The sequence below is a fragment of the Nothobranchius furzeri genome, chromosome 2, assembly GCF_043380555.1.
Source record: "Nothobranchius furzeri strain GRZ-AD chromosome 2, NfurGRZ-RIMD1, whole genome shotgun sequence".
In the NCBI taxonomy this organism is placed as follows: Eukaryota; Metazoa; Chordata; class Actinopteri; order Cyprinodontiformes; family Nothobranchiidae; genus Nothobranchius; species Nothobranchius furzeri.
The window spans coordinates 99,532,759-99,555,590 of record NC_091742.1 but is presented as its reverse complement, the minus strand read 5'-3'; the positions used below and the strand labels follow the sequence as shown (position 1 = coordinate 99,555,590).

General features: G+C 42.1%; 2 protein-coding genes across 6 annotated transcripts in view; both read left to right on the top strand.

The window, feature by feature from the left end:
- Nucleotides 1-22,832, top strand: part of LOC107373172 (zinc finger protein 235) — a 49,061-nt gene that overhangs the window by 15,353 nt on the left and 10,876 nt on the right. For 3 of the 4 annotated variants that reach the window (XM_070548489.1, XM_054737580.2, XM_070548487.1), the window contains exons 1-2: nucleotides 20,489-21,013; nucleotides 22,712-22,807. The gene's annotated coding sequence lies outside the window, so the exon portion shown is untranslated. Of the gene's footprint in view, nucleotides 1-13,293; nucleotides 13,442-20,488; nucleotides 21,014-22,711; nucleotides 22,808-22,832 lie in introns of those variants that run through there. The other variant, XM_070548486.1, reaches the window with a different exon arrangement.
- Nucleotides 5,700-10,003, top strand: LOC129160644 (gastrula zinc finger protein XlCGF57.1-like). Of its 2 annotated transcripts, none has more exons than XM_054737606.2 (2): nucleotides 5,700-8,393; nucleotides 8,473-10,003. In XM_054737606.2, exon 2 carries the CDS (start codon nucleotides 8,530-8,532, stop codon nucleotides 9,814-9,816), a length of 1,287 nt encoding a protein of 428 aa, XP_054593581.2. In that variant the 5' UTR covers nucleotides 5,700-8,393; nucleotides 8,473-8,529; the 3' UTR covers nucleotides 9,817-10,003. The 2 variants fall into 2 exon arrangements, with proteins under 2 accessions (XP_054593581.2, XP_054593580.2); XM_054737605.2 differs by having other exon boundaries at nucleotides 8,462-10,003.

Genomic DNA, 22,832 nt, shown 5'->3' with positions numbered 1-22,832 from the left:
GATTGTTGTTTCCTATGCTTGTTATTTCAAAATCATTAGTTTAATTTGAAGAATTAAAACTTTTAACTTTCAAACTTGTCTCTTCATTGAACTGAAACACAGACCCACGGATATTATCGACAGTTTATCGATGAAAACAACCTTTGAGTCTTCTTAAAACTATAAAATATGTAGGATGGTTCCTCTTTCATAAAAGAGCATAAACCATTAGTCTACATAATTAAAAGAGCCTAATCAGGTTCACTACAATATATACATATTTATACATATATATGTATGTATCTATCTATCGATCGATAGATAGATAGATAGATAGATAGATAGATAGATAGATAGATAGATACATATATATGTATATATATATGTATATGTATATATATATATAGTTGGAGCCAATTACTGCAGAGGGCACTCTGGGAGTGGCTCTACTTAGAGGTTTAAGGTGACCTAATCAAGCGACAGGTGTGTGGCTTTGGAGACAAACGGTTTGACTGTGCAGGATAGTGTAGGCATCAATATTCTTTGAGTTTTGGTTTTATTTTCCCCTTCCTTTTTACTTTAATAAATGGATCAGCGAATCCAAACATGTATTTTGGATTGCCCTTTTATTTGTAAGGACATTTCAACCCAGTATTCATTCTGCACTTAAGGCAACAAAAGAGCCACAACAATAACTCAAACCTATCTCCTTATTATGTTGGAGAGGTAAGCTGTACAGGTGCATCCACCTGCGCGCTGCCAGTGCTGATTGCCTCCCGTCTGACAACGCACTGGGTGCGCTCTCCCACACAGAGGAAGCATTAAGCGTGTGGTGACAACTCACGGAGCTGGGAAACTGGGTTTGACCATAGCCACGCAGCAAGGATCAGAGGCGGCCTTGGCGCAGCTACCAGGAAGGACTGGGTCTTACCTGAGCGCAGAGCGAGACCGGGTGTCACAGAGGACGGCGCCTGGTGATCAGACCAAGGAGGGGCAGAGAGGAGCGGTGCTTGGACCCGTAGAGGACGGAGCCAGCGGGCCAGGAGCAACGCAGCCCGGCGATGCTGGGACTCGCGGAAGAGAGAGCTCAGAGTGAGGGGCCGAACCAAGTCAGGCAGGTCGTGCCTGAAGCGGCCAAGAGGATTCAGCAGGAGCATCTGGTTGGTGCATGAAGTTCAGAAGTTCATCATATGAGGTACCGGTAGCGCTACAGTCTAAATACAGTCTGGCCCTCGACTTTGTCCCAGATTTTCATTTCGGCCCCGTGTGAATTTGAGTTTGACACCCCTGTTGTAAAACCTCCCATAATTCAGTCAGATTCAAAACATTTCATTTCAAGGTATTTAGTAGATGAAGAGGGTGTTTTTTCCTGTATGGTGCCTTCAAAAGGTGCTTCACAGTAATAATCTCACAGTAATTTTTGTCACATTAACAGACTAAATAACAATGCTTCAACCTGCCCAGCATCCAAAACAATCTATACATTTTTATTGATTGTTTTTCCACATAATGATAGTTATTATATCAATGTGTTTATCACCAAAAATAGCCTTTTTATATTCCTTTGTAATAGTACTGAATCACTTAAGGCTCTCTTCTCTATCAGTACGACTGATAGAGAAGAGAGCCTTAAGTGATCCCCACAGACCCCCTTAAATGAGGCTGCTAGCTAGCATGCTACATTGCTCACCTTCTTGAGGTTCATTGGGTTGTAGGGATGAGCGAGTACACCACTATCTGTATCTGTTCAACCAACTAAATTATCTGTATCTGTACTCGGAATGGGCGTGGCATAACCCGGAAGTGGGCGTGGTTTACATCAATAAATTATTTAAATCTGAAATTGATATGGATTGATCAGAAGTTGCTATGTGTATTGTTTATTTGAAAACTATTTACAGAGCAGCCTCAGAATTGAGATAAAATATTTTTGATCACAATAGTAAAGGAACTACTACAGAACAAGTGTTTCAATAAAATCAGAACATTAATATTTAAGTTCATGAATTAATGCATCTGAACTCATGCAGTAGGAACTAGGAAATATGAAATGCTAGAACCAGACACAACTTTATGTCTATTTTTTATTTTAACTTGATTAAACTGATTTTTTCTTAACGTTCTTGGCATTTTGCCCCACACCAAGTTAAACAAAACAGTGTTGATTAATGTGTGTGTGTCTGAGAGGAATAGAGAGGGAGAGAGATGGAGTTAAAAAAAATTTAAAAAACGACCGGAGCGGAGGTAGTGAGTGACTGATGCAGCACGTCAGCTCGGTCTTGTCAAATGCACCATGTAAGTTACGAAAAAAGTAACTTTAAATATTCAACCGAAAAAGAGGCGAGCTGAAGAAAACCTAGGGAAAACTGAAGAAACGTGAGCAACAGTGAAGCAATCACAGCGAGATCCGTTACTGTCTGTCTGTGTGTGTGTGGATGAACCGGACGGACTGCCCTCCCGGCCGGCTAGAGAGTTTTGTGTGTACGAAGGGGCGGGTGCTCTATGTGACTGGCCAATCACAGAGTGTGAAGATAGTCAGTTAACCAATGAGGATTTTCCTTCAGCACGATTGCAGATATTTACGAGGTTTACTCGTTTCATGCTCGTATTCGTCAAAAATGCTTTATCCGTACCGGATACTCATCTGAAACGAGTATCCGGCTCATCCCTATTGGGTTGTGAGGGGACACCTGCTGACATATCAGCTGCTGATTCTGGTAGGGACAAGGACAACAACCCATTTACCATAATTAGATGAAACATAGTTCCTCTCACTGTGGATATCAGAGCTAGCTAACAGGTTGAGTTTAACCACTCACTAACTAAACCCACCTTTCTTTGAGAAAAACTGTGTGACATACTGACGCCCTCTCTTCTGCCTGTCCTCTTTCTCCTTTCTTTCTTTCCTTTTCTGTGACCCAGACTTTGTTTTTGCAGACATATTTTTACTGCAGCCTTGACACACTCGGCTGTCTAACTGCTAGTCTCGCCTGCTACGCGCCCCTCGGCCAGGTCGACTGTACCATTTTATGCCAAATTAATTAGTCAAAATAAAGTAGGGAACTCTGAATAAATATACATTTCATAAAGACTAAAATATTGTTTGTTTAATGTCTTAAATGAGAAAAAATCCTGTCAACAGGGTCAGAAATTAAATTTTTTACTCACCGGCCAAGTTGGCTGGTAGATGATGAAAATCTACCGGCCAAGCATAGTTTTTACCGGCCAAAATTCTAAATGATTTAGATCTACCTAAAGCATGTTATTCTATATTATGTTGGTTCCAAACAGAGTGACAAAATAATTAAAACATCAATTAATAAGAAAAACAACCCCGGTAAAAAAGCTGACAATAATAATAACCGTCTTGTTTTTAAAAAATATATATTATCTCGGTGGATTACCGTGGCTGCGGTGTAGGCGCGGTGACCCTTACCAGCCACCGTATCATCTGCTAAAGTTGCCAGCGGCACATGCACATCTTAGCACTCGGGACATTTATTATCCCTCAAAGAAGGAAGTACGGGCATTTTTTGGATATTTGAAGAATGCCGAGGGCCAGTTGTCTGTGAAAGGCAGCAACGCTACGTGGCCATCATAATGTAGCCATTGTCTCACGACTCCGCCATCTCCGGTTCGCCACTTTTCACAAAATCTTCTGGTTGCCACTGGTCCTGGTGGTTTTTCTTCCAGTTCAGTTTTCTTTTGGAAGGCTGGCTGACTCCGGTTAAAAACCGCCACATTTCACGGCTAATTTTAACACGAAGCTAACTGCTAACTTGATAGACTGATTGAATGGGATAGGTGGAAATGACGTTGGATGAGGCGCTCACGTTTTGTGTACGTTGCATGCAGGCGGGAGGAGTATCAGAAATCCATGGAAGATGACTGATAAACATAACTAATTTGGTGCAAACATTTACTCGCCAGGTGGCAGGTAGAGCTCAAAAATTTACTCGCCAAATGGAGCAATTTACTCGCATTTGGCGAGTGTTAATTTTGGACCCTGACTACAAAGTAAAGTACTTGTGATTTTTAAACTTTATTTTTTTTTATTCGACTTAGAAACTTTTTTGGGCCCCTGACAGCTGTGGGCCCTTAGAATCTTCCTAATCTTTCACCGCTTTACGGCGCCCCTGGCCACACTGTTCAAGCCTGTTCTAGATTATTCTACAATAATATTTAAGATAGTCGGACTATCCGTGCTTGTTGACATGTGCTACTATGGGGCATGCGCAGACCGATTTAAGGCTTTGACGTTTCACAAATCAGGGAAAGGTTTCACAAATCCCAAACAAGGTTGTATCCAATCTGCTATTGTAGAATAGTGTAGAACAGGTTTGAATAGTGTAGGGGCTAGGGCTGCACGATATTAGGAAAACCTGCGATATTCGATAACAGTGCTTAATGTTGCGATATCGATATTACTCGCGATAAATGAACAAATACTAAAGTATGCAGTGTTGATGTCGTCTGGCGTGTGACGTCTGCTCTGGGTTCAAAGCAAACAAAAACTAATGCATGAATTCCATTACAACATAACATTTTTATTGCTAAAATATGCAGCTGCACCTGCTACTGTATTAGCAGCTGCTCCTGCTACTGTATTAGCAGCTGCTCCTGCTACTGTATTAGCAGCTGTACCTGCTACTGTATTAGCAGCTGCTCCTGCTACTGTATTAGCAGCTGCACCTGCTACTGTATTAGCAGCTGCACCCGCTACCGTATTAGCAGCTGCACCCGCTACTGTATTAGCAGCTGCTCCTGCTACTGCATTAGCAGCTGCACCCGCTGCCGTATTAGCAGCTGCACCTGCTACTGTATTAGCAGCTGTACCTGCTGCTGTATTAGCAGCTGCACCTGCTACTGTATAAGCAGCTGCACCTGCTACTGTATTAGCAGCTGCGCCTGCTACTGTATTAGCAGCTGCACCTGCTACTGTATTAGCAGCTGCACCCGCTGCCGTATTAGCAGCTGCACCTGCTACTGTATTAGCAGCTGTACCTGCTGCTGTATTAGCAGCTGCACCTGCTGCTGTATTAGCAGCTGCACCTGCTGCTGTATTAGCAGCTGTACCTGCTACTGTATTAGCAGCTGTACCTGCTGCTGTATTAGCAGCTGCACCTGCTGCTGTATTAGCAGCTGTACCTGCTACTGTATTAGCAGCTGTACCTGCTGCTGTATAAGCAGCTGCACCCGCTGCCGTATTAGCAGCTGCTCCTGCTACTGTATTAGCAGCTGCACCCGCTACTGTATTAGCAGCTGCACCCGCTGCCGTATTAGCAGCTGCACCTGCTGCTGTATTAGCAGCTGCACCCGCTACTGTATTAGCAGCTGCACCTGCTGCTGTATTAGCAGCTGCACCCGCTACTGTATTAGCAGCTGCACCTGCTACTGTATTAGCAGCTGCACCTGCTACTGTATTAGCAGCTGCACCTGCTGCTGTATCAGCAGCTGTACCTGCTACTGTATTAGCAGCTGCTCCTGCTACTGTATTAGCAGCTGCTCCTGCTACTGTATTAGCAGCTGCACCCGCTACTGTATTAGCAGCTGCACCCGCTGCCGTATTAGCAGCTGCACCTGCTGCTGTATTAGCAGCTGCACCCGCTACTGTATTAGCAGCTGCACCTGCTACCGCATTAGCAGCTGCACCCGCTACTGTATTAGCAGCTGCACCTGCTACTGTATTAGCAGGTGCAGCTGCTACTGTATTAGCAGCTGTACCTGCTACCGTATTAGCAGCTGCACCTGCTACTGTATTAGCAGCTGCACCTGCTACTGTATTAGCAGCAAAACAACAAACTGCTAGCATGCAGTTTCTCAGTGACTTTAAAACATCACCTCCACCATAAAACTTTTTCTAATGCTCCAAATACAGAAAAACATCCCTTACCAGGGTTTTTGAATTTGAATAAATAAAAAAATCAGAAAATAAGTTTAAATGTTAAATAATAGTTAACATCACTTAAATGCAACAGCTAATTCTCTCATTGCTACTGAGCATGTTCTCCACTTATGTGGTTATGATATAAGGCTGTTGCTGTAACTGGGAAGTGAACTGTGCTGGGCCAAACTAGGAGAATATTAAGATTTTCTGAGGGAAAGCGAAAAACAATTGTCTACCTTTCAGAAGAGGAACTGGAAAAAAAAAACTACATGGAAAATATGTGAAAACGTTTGTTTTTAAACCCAAATTGAACAAGTTTACCTAGATGTTAAAAAGCAGCTCAGATGATGAAACTGCAACTATGATTCTGATAACAAGCTAACAAAGTGAACTAGCTCCTCTAAGATAAGCGGCTAGCAGAGCTTCTGACTGACAGTTTATGTGCAGCAGCAAATCAACTATCCTGATTAACAAGGTTATAAAAGCTCATAAATGAAAAATCACTTTGATGTGTGGGGGAACTTTTCCAGGCCCTCTTTAGCAGGGTGGGACTGGGAGGAGAGTGCTGTAGCCTTTTAGCTGGAAGCTAACCGGAGCCTGGGGCTAACACTAGCGACACGAAGGTGGGTTGGTTCACCGGCACGTGTCGGAGTCAGCCCGGTAAAAATGATTAACGACACCGAGCGGAGTCACGTTCACGTTTGAAAGCAGCGCTGATTCCAGAAACCTCAGCAAAAAGTGCGTTCGCTGCTCTGAGCCAGCATGACGAACAAGGGAACAGCGCCGCAAACTCTGTTCGGGTGTTGCGTTCCACCTAGTGTCTACGTAGGGGACGGGCGTATTACGTGAACGGAACCATCTGATTGGCCGCATATCAGAAGGACTACATTTGATTGGTCAAATAATACTTCCGCGTAAAAAACAGAGCTGGTTTACAAAAAGTTGATGTATGACACGGATGGAAATGTTGAACCAAACATTTATCGCTGTTTTTGACGTGTTTTGCGATGGGCCTATCGCACGTCCTGTTATCGCGATGACGATAATTTTTCGATATATTGTGCAGCCCTAATTACTGTTCAATTTTACTTTGCAAAGTGGAGAGACGAAATGAATACACACCCAAGCATCGTTCACAGGATCTCTCCGGGAACATCCGTTCTCTGAGGGTTTTTATTAGCAAGCACACACAACACAACACATCACATTACACTCCTAAACTGCTCCGTAGCGATTCAGGTGGAAAGCTGTTTAACGTAGGGAGTAAAAACAATACCACAACTCCCTCAAACAAAACCAGGTGCATTCAGTCAACATGCTGTTTCCCATGGGAGTATAACTGATAACGCAGACCAGCGTGGTCTGAGGAAGGTCGTTGTCCTCCCTGTTGGACGGGGAGGCTGTCACAGGATAACACTTGTATTTTAATGAAGCAACAGATGTTTTACTTATAAGGCAGCTTGAATTAGTCGGCCCATTCTCCTCTGACCGCTAGCATCAACAAGGCATTTGGCCCACAGGACTGCCGCATACTGGATGTTTTTCCCTTTTCACACCATTCTTTGTAAACCCTAGAAGTGGTTGTGGGTGAAAATCCCAGTAACTGAGCAGATTGTGAAATACTCAGACCGGCCCGTCTGGCACCAACAACCATGCCACGCTCAGATTAGCTTAAATCACCTTTCTTTCCCATTCGGACCTTCAGTTTGGAGTTCAGGAGATGGTGTTGACCAGGACCACGCCCCTAAATGCAGGGTGGTAGAGACGTATGGAGACGGTCGTTCTGAGACATGAGACTGTGTGTTTTTGGTGAACATTAATGCAGGAGTGTGTAAAACAGCTCATGTCTAATTAAAATTAAATAAAATATTTATTTAACTTGACATAAATTGTAATGCTTGACTGTTGTGCTACAGCCATGGGAGGAACATTTTGGGTCCCAGCCAGATTCTCTGCTTCCCTGCTGCTCTCTCCATCATCATGCTGCTCCTTGCTCTGCCTCTCCACTTGTCTCTCCTTCACTCACCTCCTCCACTTCAGCCTACTTGTCTAATATATTAGCCACATGTTAGATTCCCTTCAGTCACCAATAGGAACGTTGGGAATATCACACGTATCACGGTACAGATCACTCAGAGGGAACTGGGTCACGATAAAGAACAATGAGCATCTTCATCTAACGTTACCTCAACATCTTCCTCGGCTTCCTTCCTCTTCTTCTGAAAATGCGAGCAGAAATGAGTCTCGGTGGGAACATGACCCGACATGAAGCTGTACGCTGTTACCGATCTGGAATTACGCATTAACGACAGACCACATTGACTACGTTACTGTTCACATGTAGCAGCGTGCGTTAGCATGAAGCTGGTTTTCACAGGTCTGAACTAAAAATGCCTTCTTCTAACGTAAGGTTCCTTTCTTCCACCTTTTCTCTCCCTGTAGTTTTCTTTAACTCGTGAGAGCAGCGCACCGCACAGAAGCCGGCTCCTTCGCACACGGGGAAAAACAGCAGCACTGGTTTTTCAAAGTAAAATACATTTTAAAGTTTTGTTATATTTAAATTCATTTTAAACGGTGATAATTCATTCTCTGTAGTTTTGTGTCAGTTTAAGGAAGAAGGAAGAGCTCCTGAAGAACTGAGGCCTCCTTTGAACCAGAAGGACATGGAGCCCCTCAACATGAAGCAGGAAGAGGAGGAGCAGCTTGATGAGATTAAAACTGATGCCACCAACATTTCATTCTCTGCAGTTTCTCATCAGGTTAAGGAAGAAGGAAGAGAAGTTCTGTTGTCACAGTTTGATCAGAACCAACCTAAAGACAGAGATCTTCCAACCAGCAGCACCACTGACCAGATGAAAGCAGAAAGTGGTAGAGAGGACTGTGGAGGAGCAGAAACTACCAGGAATCCAGATCTAAATCTTTATGAATATGATTCTAACTCTTCAGAGACTGAAGTCAGCAATGATGAAGATGATGACCAGGATGGCAACAATTCTGACTGTCAGCTGAAACTCTTGTCAGATTCTGAGCCAAACACCAAAGATGATAACAAAGACTGGAAGGAGAGCAGGTCTTCTAATTCACATGTTAAGGCTGTCAAATCTTTCAGCTGCCCAGAGTGTGGTGAACAGTTTCTCCATGAGCGGTCTCTCCAGAAACACATGAGAGTGACAAGTCATTCAGGACTGAAGTCTTCAAGCTGTTGTGTTGATAAGAAACGTGTTAGAGTGAAGCAAAATGTAGACTCTAGCAGGAAAGTTCAGACAAAACTAAAATCATTTAGTTGTGACGACTGTGGAAAAAGTTTCAGCTGCATATCATCTTTAAACAGACACATGAGTGTCCATACAGGACAGAAGCCTTTTGCTTGTGAGCTCTGTGGACAAAGATTTACCCAAAAGACAAGTTTAAACAAACACATGAGAGTTCACACAGGGGAGAAGCCTTTTGCTTGTGAGCTCTGTGGACAAAGATTTAGTGTAAAGTCAAGTTTAAACAAACACAAGAGAGTTCACACAGGGGAGAAGCCTTTTACTTGTGAGCTCTGTGGACAAAGATTTACCCTAAAGGGAAATTTAGACGCACACATGACAGTCCACACAGGACAGAAGCCTTTTGCTTGTGAGCTCTGTGGACAAAGGTTTAGAGTAAAGTCTAGTTTAAACAAACACAAGAGAGTTCACACAGGGGAGAAGCCTTTTACTTGTGAGCTCTGTGGACAAAGATTTGCCCTAAAGGGAAATTTAGACGCACACATGAGAGTCCACACAGGACAGAAGCCTTTTGCTTGTGAGCTCTGTGGACAAAGATTTAGTCGAAAGACACATTTAAACACTCACACGAGAGTCCATACAGGACAGCAGTCTTTTGCCTGTGGGCTCTGCGGACAAAGATTTAGTCATAAGACAAGTTTAGACACTCACATGAGAGTCCACACAGGACAGAATTAATGAACATAAATAAAATATACATTTTGGGACTTCTAAGGGTGTTGAATGAAATGTGCTACTGATCTGGAAGCTCTTAACTAAAATGAAAGGCAGCAGTTTTATTAAATGTTTTGTTTTTGGAGAAGAAAAGGTTGAAAATGAAATGTTTGTTTGCCACTCAAGTGTTTTATTAAATCTTTGTTCACTATTCAGTTTGTTATTCGCTGTTTCTGGAGTTTAAACGTAAATGCTGATGTTTTGCAAAGTGAGATGGCTCACCATCAAAGTCACCAGGGTAATCCACTCATGTAATTATCTGTCATGCAAATAAACCTGATCAAAAATTAATACCTATATTATCCATATTGTTTGACATCCAAAAACAATTGGAAACTCTGATTCACAGTTAGCAAAAGTATAAATCTGGTTTTCTCAACAATCAGACTTTTGTGCAAGTTATTAACCAGAATATAAACAATGAACTATTTTTAATGTTTTTCAGGTAAAATAGTGCAAACTTATTTGAAATAACAGAGCATAAGATTTGCTCACCGATTCCAGAGTTTATCTAGCTCCACTGCACGGTGTAGCGGCTCCCCTTCGCACATCTACACATAACATTTTACTTTCTGTAATTACAAATCCAAGTTTCACTGTGACATATAGAAAAAGTTCATGTACAAGTTAGAAGGTTTTACTTTGCTGTTTAACGCTAACAGGGTAAGCATCGGATGGAAAGGTAGCAAAAGCAGGTTAGCTTCATGTGGCGCTCAGCAAACTGGACAAAACCCGCCACTTCCATCGGTCTAGCTGCTTTACTCCCAAACCAAGGAAGATTCATCCACCAGTAATGGTACCTTGTGTTGAATGTGTGAAGATTGAGAATGATGTGATATGAATGCGTGTGTGCGTCTGATTTTGCTTCAGGAAGAAACAGGTGTCTGAGTGAAAAGTGATGGTTTGAATAAAACTTAGTTCTTATTAGAAAAGATGCATTAAACGCTATCTGGTCGTGGACTGCCTCACCGTATTCAGGACTCCCTTTCGGACCCGGATCCCAGGAGGGTGGTACTCCAGGTGACACCTTGGCTGGCAGAGGAGACGAAGGTGTGCTGGCGACCCGGTCCAGAGTTGCCCTCGGTACACGTGATGAAGCGTTTGCAGATGCGCTTTCTTAAGTTTAAATTACTCAGGAAATCAAAGACTCTGGACGAGTCTGCGATAGCGGTTGTAATTCAGCTATCCTGTCTGACTTGACAGGAATAGCGTTGGGGGGGGACAGGAGCCGACTGCTCCCTTCCCCGTGGTGTTGGTTCACAAGTCCTCTCTCTTTCGTTGTCAAACTCGAACTGAATAACATGAACTGAAAACTTACCAAAAGCCTTTCTCTTCTCAAAGCAAACGTGTGCATCAGCAAATGTGTTTTGAATTTACTGTGAGAGTGTGTGTGTGTGCGAGAAGGTCATTATAACATCTTCAAACATTATTTAAGTATTGATTCATTATAGTTCATTATGATTACCCAAAGCATAATAATCACTCATTTGATTAAAACACATTTATAATGAGCAAAATGATAATGATTATTTAACATTTAAAATAAAGGAAGTTTAAGACTTTGTTATGTTATGACTAGATTTCATGAGAACTCCGTCTGCTGGCACTGCAGGTGTGGGATGTTGTGGTTTCTTCCAGACTCTTGCAGACTTCATGTCGGCAAAGGTCTCAATCTGTGGGTGAAAGTTCTGAGCGACCCAGCTCTTGACCCAGCCGGGCACTACAACCTTTGGCACAGAAAACCCATATTTCCTCACGTTACACTACTTATTTGTACTTTTGTTTCAATTCCACACAGGTAGAATTAGTTGTATTATTCCCAACCTGTGGATGGAAAGATTTATGTTTTTTGTTGTTGTAAATAAACCTGATCATCATTTTAACTTTTAAATCCCGTTATTGTCCCTTCCTTTTTGCACACGAGCCAAACTCCCCAGGAAGGGTCGTAAGACCACTCGCCTCACGCACATAAGTGACCAAAACAAAGCAGCATGGAGACACTCCGTCTCCAACCACCTCTCAGGCAGCAGCCTGCACTCCCAAGTTCTACACGTCACCAGAACATAACCAACCAACACAATAAAAGCAATGTTATACAAAATGGAAGGCCTGTAGTGTTTATTCTCTTACGGTAACAATTTATCAATTTTTTTGAGGAATTTATTTGAGATTTTTTGGTTTTTATTAACTGTGCAATAGAAAAATAATCACTAAATTAATTGTCTAAATAGTCATTAGAATAGTCGACTATTTGATAAAATAATCGTCAGAATAATCGTTTACCCCCAGCCCTAGGTGCGGCTCACTTGACCACAGTGTTCATTTATGGGCATTAGCAGTGTTGTAGCATTAGCATCCGACCTGCGGATGTAATGCGCTTCACAACTTGCAGCATTTATGGTTCATGCGGCTTGTCTCTGCGGTGAACCAAAATATTCTCCCAAACTGTAGGGGGCAGCATGGAGCTCCACGGCATGCATCCAACATTACACCATAGTAGAAGTAGAAATTACTGTTGTTTAAAACATGACAACACCACGGATGCAGAGCTGCATGGTGGCGCAGTGGTTAGCACTGTTGCCTCGCACCACGAAGGTTGCAGGTTCGAAACTCGACTGCGGCCTTTCTGCGTGGAGTTGCGTGTTCTCCCAATGCATGCGTGGGTTTCCTCCGGGTTCTCCAGTTTCCCCCACAGATCACCTATAGGTTATAAATTGAAAGTCGCTTTGGATAAAAGCGTCTGCTAAATAAATAAATATAAACATAAACGTGCGAGATTACTTGAAGAGGAAGAAATTGTATGTTGTTTACTATTGATATGCAGCAGACGACGAAGGAGATGGTCCACTCATCCATTAAACTAAAGTAGACAAGACGAAGGTGAATATAGTTCCCTTGTGAGACCCATGCGTGAAATCGACAAACAGTCACATTTCAAGTACTTCTGCATGTCTGCCAATAGATTTGACGACTTGTTGCATCGTATTCGACCACATTTTAACCACGTATTGACCCACAGTAGCCCTGTGAAGCTGGAAGAAAGACTTGCTGTCACGCTTCGTGTGCTAGCATCAGGAAACAGCCAGCAAAGCGTGGCACAGAGCTACAGGCTAGGATCCACAACAGTCTCCATCATTGTCACTGAAGTCTGTGAGGCTCTTTGGTCGGCGTTGTGCAGTGATTTCGTCTCAATACCTGACAAAAACAAGTGGGCAGACATTTCCCAGGAATTCTGGCGTGTTTGGAATTTCCCATATTGTTTGGGTTGCGTGGATGGAAAACATGTGATCATAAAAGCACCACCAAATGCAGGGAGTGATTTTTTTCAACTACAGAGGAACTCATTCCCTCGTGCTCATGGCTGTGCGTGATGCTAACTATAGATTTAGCATGGTGGACATAGGGGCATATGGGCGAGAGAGTGATGGTGGAGTTTTTCAGGAGTGCATGTTCGGGAGCAGGCTGCTCCATGGAACCCTGGACCTACCGCCCCCGGCCAACCTGCCTGGTTCCACAACTACTGTTCCACACATGTTCCTAGGTGATGCGGCCTTCCCTCTCCACCAAAACCTGATGCGGCCTTTTCCAGGTATGTTATCATTAGGATGTGATAGGATAAAGATTTATTTAAAGGAGCATGGGGCAGAATTGTCCAAAAACAAAAAGTAAATGTTCATTCTTGTGAAGCTTATGGGTGATGAAGCATTTTAAACTAAAAAGAATGATGAAACCAGTTTATCATTCCATTTTGTTAAACAGGCTGTGTGCTTCAAAATGCAAAACATGTCGCATCCGAATTTCCCGCGCTGTTTTAAGGATGTGACGTTATTTGACGCTTCAAGCGCGTTCTCGACAAGGTTCAAACCCGGAAAAACATTTGGTAGCTTGCTAGGTGGCGGTAACGCGTCTTTCACTACTAGCCACGTTAAAACCTCAAACAGAAGAGGAAGAACCCTGGAAATGGATTCTACAACTAGCAAACGACCAAGTGCAACTCAAAGCCCACTAAAGAGTGGCACAAAGAAAAAGGTTTTATCAGCGGCATCTCGAGAGTCAAAAAGAAAATATGATAAAAGTCGGTCAGGGACCCGGATATCTATTGGTTACGCTCTGGAAAAATGGAGGCTGCTTCAACTGGATTTGGTGCCTGAAAAAGGATGCGGACATGGCACATTTTCTAGTGACCAGGTAAGTGTTGGTCTCCTTATTTCTGCTGTAGGTTTCAGTAACGAGTAGGTAAACATATCAGAGCTGTATCTGCACAATTTGAGAAAATAAAATTAAACTTATGGATTTAGTTAATGCTGATTTAGGTAATCTAACAAATCTTTGTGCAGATGAACAAGAAACTTATCTAAGCTAACGGTGTTTAGCATATGGCTTCCTGATCAGTTTAAAAAAGCTAAAAGCAACTAAGGTGTCATCAGATCACTTCTACGTTTTGTGGACGACACGCCGCATGTGTTTGGAGATAAATGGATGCTCCGTTTATTCTGACGAGAAAAGTAAACAGAGCTTGATTTGATTATACCGCTCAGCCGGAGAGAGCTAGCGTGCGTTAGCATGTTAGCTGCGATCACGTTTCAGTTTGTATGTACCACAGAAGAGAACGGACATTTTCCAAACCAAAGATGAGTCTTTAGAATTATGTCATATTTGATCTACAGTCCAACCTCTAAGCAGAACTGTTACTTCAGTAGATAATGTTATTCGTGGGGTTTGTGTAACAGAACCCCATCGGAATATATTTCCCTAGCGCTATTGCTGTGCTACATAAGAATAAATAATAAGTCAGCCATAACAACACGTTTGACTAAAAGTAAAGTTGTGCAGAAGTTTGTGTTTATATTTCTAAATTTGTCCAGTTGAATGTAGGTCAGAATAAAATGTTAGTGAAAATGATAAAAAAAAAATTTATGACTGACATGCATTTTCATATTACTAGTTGTGCCACAGGTAAAGAAGCTTAGCCATTATTGATCTATGTAAACAGAAGGTGTAGAGTCTCAACCAACTTGTTGACATTTTTGCTTAAAAATGTGTTTTCCAGCTACCAGGAGAAGCAGGCTCCTGAAACTGCAATTCAGGGAGGTTATGTGCAGTCAACCTCAACACCTAGTAAGCGAACAGCAGCTAAAATGTTGCATCGATTATCTCCAACTGAACCTGTGTCTGAGGGGTTAGTATCTTTTCTGTAAAACAAATATTCACGTTTTTGTGCTATGATATTTCATACATTAAATTACACCTTGCATATCCACACTTGGTTCAGAACTAACATCACACCACCAAACACTTCTGACATTATCTTTACAGGGAAGATTTTCTAATGGCTGGTGTTGAGGCCTTAGCTGATGACCTAGATTTGGATCCTTTTGAAGAAAGGTAAATATGTTCTTGAGAAGTCTTGCCATATATGCAGGAAATTACTGCTGTACTATGTGTAAAAAAGATAAAAACACAATAGATCAGCAAATATATGTCATTATATATATTTATGTTGTGAAGTGTCAATTCACAGCAGATTGTTGTTATTTGCAGAAAGAATTAATGACAGATGTATTAGGCTCCACATTTATCTCTTTAGAATCAGTACCATTTCAGGTAAGTTCCAGTATTTATCTTTACGTACAACAAATATTATTGTGTTGTCTGTAGTTTCAAATCCATGGATCTAGCTACGGATGCAGTCCAAATTGATGAGGACCAAGCAAACAACTTACTCAACAGTGTGTGAGTTGCAATGTCTTCTTATCTAGGGGTGGGCAATATAAACGATATAAGGTAGAAATGATATAAAATTGGGTAATTTTATGGCCCCCAGCTCGTCTAGGAGATGATGTTAAAGGGGGCGTAAAGAAAGATATGTGAATTACCGGACAAAACCAAGATTTACTCTCTTAGAGGAGTTTATTAACTAAAAAACACTGCTTTATGCAGGCTAAGACAAAATGAATACAAAACCAAAAGGACGTCCCACTGGGGAATTAACAATACTAAACAGAAGGATCATCCAATACTGGGTAAATAGCAATACTATTAATAAACACAAAACGCCAGTACTAATCCGGGAAAGTAAAGGAATGAGACAAACACAAAAGGCTACACCAAAAGGGTGAGCTGAACTCTTTAACGAGTATTCTAATGGAGACAAAAACGAGCTCTGGCTACTAGGAAGTGTACCACACAGGTAATCAAAACGAAGACTTTAACGTCTGGTTTGCTAGGAGGGAAAAAGAGGAACACTCGCTTTAATGCCAGGCCTCTGCTAAGCTTCCCTCCTCGAATGACAGAGGGAGCTGCCTTTTATAGGAAGCTCCCTGACTGAGAAGATTAGCGACACCTGGCTCAGCTAGAGCCAGGTGAACAGGTAGGAGCTCTGAGGCCACCTTGCGGCCACAAAACAGACAACGTCTGTAACAGGTAATGATAGTTTTTGGCTATATCGCAATACGGCGATATTGTGATAACACATGACGTCACTAAGATGTGTACCCTGCTGACAATGGGACAACAGAATGGCGGTGACTGCAAGCATGGAGTGGGCGGAGGAGGAGGCCTATATGCCTCAAGTGGCATATATTTGCCACATGAGGATATCTAAAAGCATGTCAATTTGACATCTATAAACAGATGAAAAAATATATCGCAATATATATCGTTACTGCACATGCTTCAGATTATATCGCAATATACAGTTGTGGTCAGAAGTTTACATACACTTGTAGAAAATATGATATAATGGCTCTACTGAGTGTCCCGTTATTTCTAAAACTCTGATTTTTCTCTGATAGAGTGATTGGAACAGATACTTCTTTGTCACAAAAAACATTCAAGAAGTGTGGTTCTTTAATGTCTTTATTATGGGTTAACAGAGAAAAGTGATCACATTTGCTGGGTCACAAATATACATACAGCAACATGAACTAGCAATTTTGGTGACTTAGAAACGTGTCAGTGAACTGAGCTTCATAGCATGGCCTCTTAACTTCTTGTGAGTGATTATGAGTGACTACAGCAGGTGACTTCTCTTAGGCCAGGTAAATAGGGCTCATTGGATACAAACGCCCACAAACGCTACAGAGGGAAAGTCAAAGGAGCTCAGCATGGATCTGAAAAAGCGAATTATTGACTTGAACAAGTCAGGAAAGTCACTTGGGGCCATTTCAAAGCAGCTGCAGGTCCCAAGAGCAACAGTGCAAACAATTGTTTGTAAGTATAAGGTGCATGGCACTGTTTCATCACTGCCAAGATCAGGAAGAAAACGCAAGCTATCACCTGCTGCTGAGAGAAAATTGGTCAGGAGGGTAAAGAGTGAACCAAGAATCACCAAAAAGCAGATCTGCCAAGAATTAGAAGCTGCTGGAACACAGGTGTCATTGTCCACAGTCAAACGTGTTTTGCATCTCCATGGACTGAGAGGCTGCCATGCAAGAAGGAAGCCCTTGCTACAAAAGCGGCACCTTAAGGCTCGACTGAAGTTTGCTGCTGATCACATGGACAAAGATAAGTCCTTCTGGAGGAAAGTTCTGTGGTCAGACGAAACGAAAATCAAGCTTTTTGGCCACAATGCCCAGCAATATGTTTGGAGGAGAAAAGGTGAGGCCTTTAACCCCAAGAACACCATGCCTACAGTCAATCATGGTGGTGGGAATATTATGCTGTGGGGCTGTTTTGCTGCCAATGGAACTGGTGCTTTACAGAGAGTAAATGGGATAATGAAGAAGGAGGACTACCTTCACATCTTCAACATAACCTAAAATCATCAGCACGAAGGTTGGGTCTTGGGCGCAGTTGGGTGTTCCAACAGGACAATGACCCCAAACACACATCAAAAGTGGTAAAGGAATGGCTAAATCAGGCTAGAATAAGGGTTTTAGAATGGCCTTCCCAAAGTCCTGACTTAAACCCCATTGAAAACATGTGGACAGTGCTGAAGAAACAAGTCCATGTCAGAAAGCCATCAAATTTAACTGAACTTCACCAATTCTGTCAAGAGGAGTGGTCAAAGATTCAACCAGAAGCTTGCCAGAAGCTTGTGGATGGCTACCAAAAGCGCCTGATTGAAGTGAAAATGGCTAAGGGACATGTAACCAAATATTAGCACTGCTGTATGTATATTTGTGACCCAGCAAATGTGATCACTTTTCTCTGTTAACCCATAATAAAGACATTAAAGAACCAAACTTCATGAATGTTTTTTGTGACAAAGAAGTATCTGTTCCAATCACTCTATCAGAGAAAAATCAGAGTTTTAGAAATAACGGGACACTCAGTAGAGCCATTATATTATATTTTTTACAAGTGTATGTAAACTTCTGACCACAACTGTAGATTTGAGGCCATATTGCCCAGCCCTATTCTTATCTACACTCTTTTTTTAAACTCCAAAGTCTTAAAACAATATGTTAATTCTACTTTTATTTATTGTTTTCATAACAGAATAGAACTGTTATGAAAACTTTGTCAGGCTGACGAAGTTTGCAGCCGCAAACAAAACGTTGCAGGTAAACAAAACCCTTCTATGTTTTAAAAAGAACTAAAAGATGGAATTGTTGTTTTATCCTTGCTCACAGGCTGGGATCCTAAAGGGAATTTCCATCCTACTTGTGTGGCTGAATGACATCTTCAACCAATTTTGGTACATTTGCCAGAAAGCACAACATCGTGATATGTTTAATGTAAGTATTGTGACATCTTTTGGACAACAAGACAACAATGCACATTGACATAATTACCTTTCTTTTCATAACAGTGCCAGCTCTCGTGTTTCTGTTGGTGAGCGCTTCTGTCACATGTAAAGTTTTCAAATAAAACTTATTTTTTCTGTTAGGACATGTGGGTGGGTGTGCTTCACCATGTCACAGGGAAGCATGAATGGACCCGTGGCAAATGTGACCATGGACCACTTGATGCAACGTGGCATGGTGCCAGGATCTCCACCACACGAGGCTCTTCAACGAATCATGTTCAACAGACGCTGGTTGAAGGATGTCACCAATCTGACCTTTAGGTATATTAATAACATTTTCATAAGCAAAAAAGCTAAAGTGTCCATATCAAAGCTGAAAATTTACATATAGAAATGACAATTGAGGGTGAAAAGGCAATCAAAGGTGTGATTCCTAATAATCTATAAAGTTGTAGCTTTTGTTTTTTTACAGGTCAACTTCAGAACTGGAGAGTTTCCAGAATTGCATTCTCATGTAATCTATGTATGATCTAATGCTGCTCTCTCCATAAAGGCCCCAGCTACGTGAAGCATCAAAAGACTGGAATGACTTCTTTCATGCACACAGATTTATTAGAAATTAAGAAAAAATACTATGTACAAATGCAAATAACAGAACTTTTTGTACATAAATAAAAATAAATATATTGCACAAACTGTTTATTTTTGGGTGAAAATGCTGTCTTCAGCTAAAGTTATTTTGAGGTATTGTGCTGTTTTGGAACTACTGTAGTTGTAGATTAACGGTTTGGATTTTTGGGTTAGGCTGCCCTCAGTCAGGAAGACGGTGTCCTGGCGTCTCTTGCCGAAACTCCAGGATATCCAGCATCACCCCTGGAAGACGGGTCACCACTCTCTCGAGAATATAATCTCTCTCCTCCTGGCTCAGGTGTTGTAAAGCTGTCTAGAAATTAAAGAGCATATGTTTACATGACTAGATTCATATCTCCAGTGAGTGATGTTTTCATGTTTGGCATCTCTATTATTTTATTTTTTTACACAAATGGCTACAACCAACCTGCATCTCAGCTATACTGGCAGCTCTCAGCTGTGCAAGCCGGTCTCGGTCCTCTTCTCTGAAAGCTGTTCGCTGCCTACCCCGGCGCCCTGGTCCTCTTGAAGGAGCTCTGGACCTCAACCTGCTGCCCTCACCCCTTGAGCGTGTCCTTCCCCGACCCTCGGAGCGACCTTTTCCTCTCCCCTTTCCTTTAGCCCCTGGTCTCAGACTTTCCCACGACACATCAAAGTCAGTGGCAGGCTCGGGCACACTCCATCTGAACTGTCTTCCATCACTGCTTCCAATATGAATTCCTGAAAATCAATGACAGTAATGATAAAAATGACTATTACCCTGTAGGTCTTGTTGATATTATGATTTTATTTTGATGCATTTTTGAACTAAACATTGATATTTATGTTCTTATTTACATTGTTGTGATGCCTGTCCTGTAATGAAATTGGTTTCACAAATGATGTCAGTGACTTGAAACTGGATGTTCTTACATGATGTATAAACAATAACATTAGCTTGTTAGTAAGCTTAGTGCATAATAATAACTGTGATTGGTCTAAAAACATCAGAAATCACCTGCAGCCACAAAGCCTTATGCTGATAAAGTAGCATCATGTTACTGTCTTGCTAACCAGTCACAAAACTGGCTTATGAATATTTCATAGGAAGGAGCGCTTGCTTTACATCACGAGTGTCATGGCTAAATTAAAATGCTAATGTTGTCATGGAACTTTACAAATATTAGACTAAAGTAACAATGTTACTTCATCGCTCGACACGGTGTCTTGTTCGAGCCGCGCTCTGGCCGTACATCACTGTAACTTTTTTTTTTCTCGTGAAGAGTTTGTGCGCGCTCTCGTGCCGGGCTGCAGCTACTCACAGCGCCGAGTGCGTCGCTAATGAGTTTCGTTTCTTCATCCTGCCCCATGCTCCTTTAATTGGGATTATTATATAACCTAATCTCTCTTAACTTAACTTGCAGGAACACACCTTGATGACACACAGCGGAATTACAACTACCGCCACTCACGTGCCAGGAGGGTGTTGGAGAACAGCTTTGGCATCCTGGCAGCCCGATGGCGGATCCTGAGACGATCAATCGACTTCCACCCTGAAAAAACCTGTTAAAGTTGTGAAGGCCTGTGTGGCTTTACACAATTACCTGAGCAGCACTGATGCAGCCACACCCCAGCCACCCGCTACATCCCACCCAGGTTCTCTGACTCTTTCACATCTGCAGGTGATGTGGTGGATGGGGAATGGAGAAGAGTAGTTGCCGGTGACAGCAACCTGTTGGTTGCTGGACAGCTTGGCAAGGCACGAGCAACTCGGGCTGCAATTTCAGCCAGAAATGACTAGGTCATTCTTCCTGTCACCGCATGGACTTGTACCTTGGCAGGAAAGCGCCCTCAGGAGAGGTACACTGAATTAAGCCTCTAGTCTGGTCTCAATCGTGTGTCTGCGGTCAGTTAGTTCAGATCTGTAGGCAACAAGGAATAGAGCTCAACTCAATGCATTAAATCACACCATTTATTGTGTTCAAGGTTGGGTTCTTGTAAACATCATGTAACTCAATCTGAGTTAAATCACATGAAAAAATAAATCATAAAAAGAAAATCTACTGTGAATTTTTTGTCTATAGCTTCATACAGCAGCTGGTAGATTTTGAACTGGACTGACTTTTTTTTTCAGATGGTATAAACCTGAACAGAAAAGCAGTTTTGTAAATATTTTAAAATACATTTCCAATTAACTCCAAGTCGTAGTACAACTGCACGTACCACCACTGGATCGTGGAGAGGAGCAGACCCTTTCCATTGGAGACCTTTAAAATAAATAAAAATTAACGTATACTTATTTTATTGAAGCTGTTTTTCAACATTAAAAGAAAAATGAATATAAAGTCTTTCTACGAATCCTGTGATTAAACACATTTCTTAAACCTTCGCAGAAAAATAATTGACCCACCACGGCTGATGTCACGTTGGTCTCTGTTGCTCTATGTTTAATGAAAGTAGAGAGCCAACTCAGCTCTTTTAGAATTGGTGGAGTGTTCTTGTTTCCACCAGGATCACCGCTTTTCCCTTTGTTCCCCTTCCTTGCCTTCACATATCGGTCCCTCATGTTTTTCCAGCATTTTTTAACAGCGTCCTCGTCTTTCCGAACAGTGCGAGCTATTTCTCTCCAAAAGTTGTTAACATGTCGATCACGGTGATCTTTGCGAGCTGAATCATACAAACCTCTGCCATAACTAGTTCTTGCCAGTCTGCCATGTTTTTTGTGTGTTCGACCGGCCGCTTGGTTAGAAAATTTGCTAGGTGCGCGGTGTGGAAAGTTTGGGCCGTGCGGAGGCGCGGTGGAGGGGCTTGGTTGTTAAAATGGCGCAATTTTAACGTGCGAACCTCGCGGACACGTCAAGCATAAACCAACCTTAAGTGGGTAAAGTGCGTCAACACAGCAGATTTAATACGAGTTCTAAAGAATAATCTCTGAGTGAAGTGAGGCTAGTTTTTGTCTCTGCAGATGTAAAAACTAACTCCGCATCAGTCACACGCAGCTTAGCGCACTGTTGGGTATTTTTATATCCTTAAACCGCACAAGGGAACGGATCAGTAAGGTTATGCGCTGCAATGGAGAGAGAGGATATGTCTCTCTGCGTTCTCTCTCTCCACCACAGACTTTTTATTAAACACAGGAGAAATGAAACAAAGAGCAGTTAATCACTAGACACCACACCTTCTATTCTAGCCAATAACAGAGCTGTTCTCAGGCTGGGTCTTCCCTAAGGGGAAGGATCCATTTTATGGAGTTGCTTGCTGGTCAGCCAAAAACTGCTGAGTCACTCAGAAACTATGGATTCCTGTTGCCGGGCAGATTATTCCACCAACCCCCACAGAGACAAATTACATGTCTTATCAGCATACCAGAGCTGGGCTGAAAGGACAACGCCCTGAGACTTACTTTAACACATGATTACTTAAAAAGAACATTTAAGACAGGAAAATACATTAAAGCTTTAACTCTCACCGACACTCGTCTGCATGAGCGTCAGAAATCTGATCAAATCAGCTGTAAAATAATGAAAACAACAGTAAAAAGGCTCCTTTGCTTTTTAGAGTCCACATCCAGAAGGCTGGAGCCGTGTTTCACTGACAGGCTGTCAGACTAAAGCCCTGATGAGCTCAGCTGGGACAAACTGGTCTGATGTTTAGGTAAGTGAAGATCTGCTTCTCCAAG

Coding starts and splice junctions, on each gene's coding strand:
- LOC129160644 (XM_054737606.2), top strand. CDS start 8,530: ATGGAGCCCCTCAACATGAAGCAGGAAGAGGAGGAGCAGCTTGATGAG.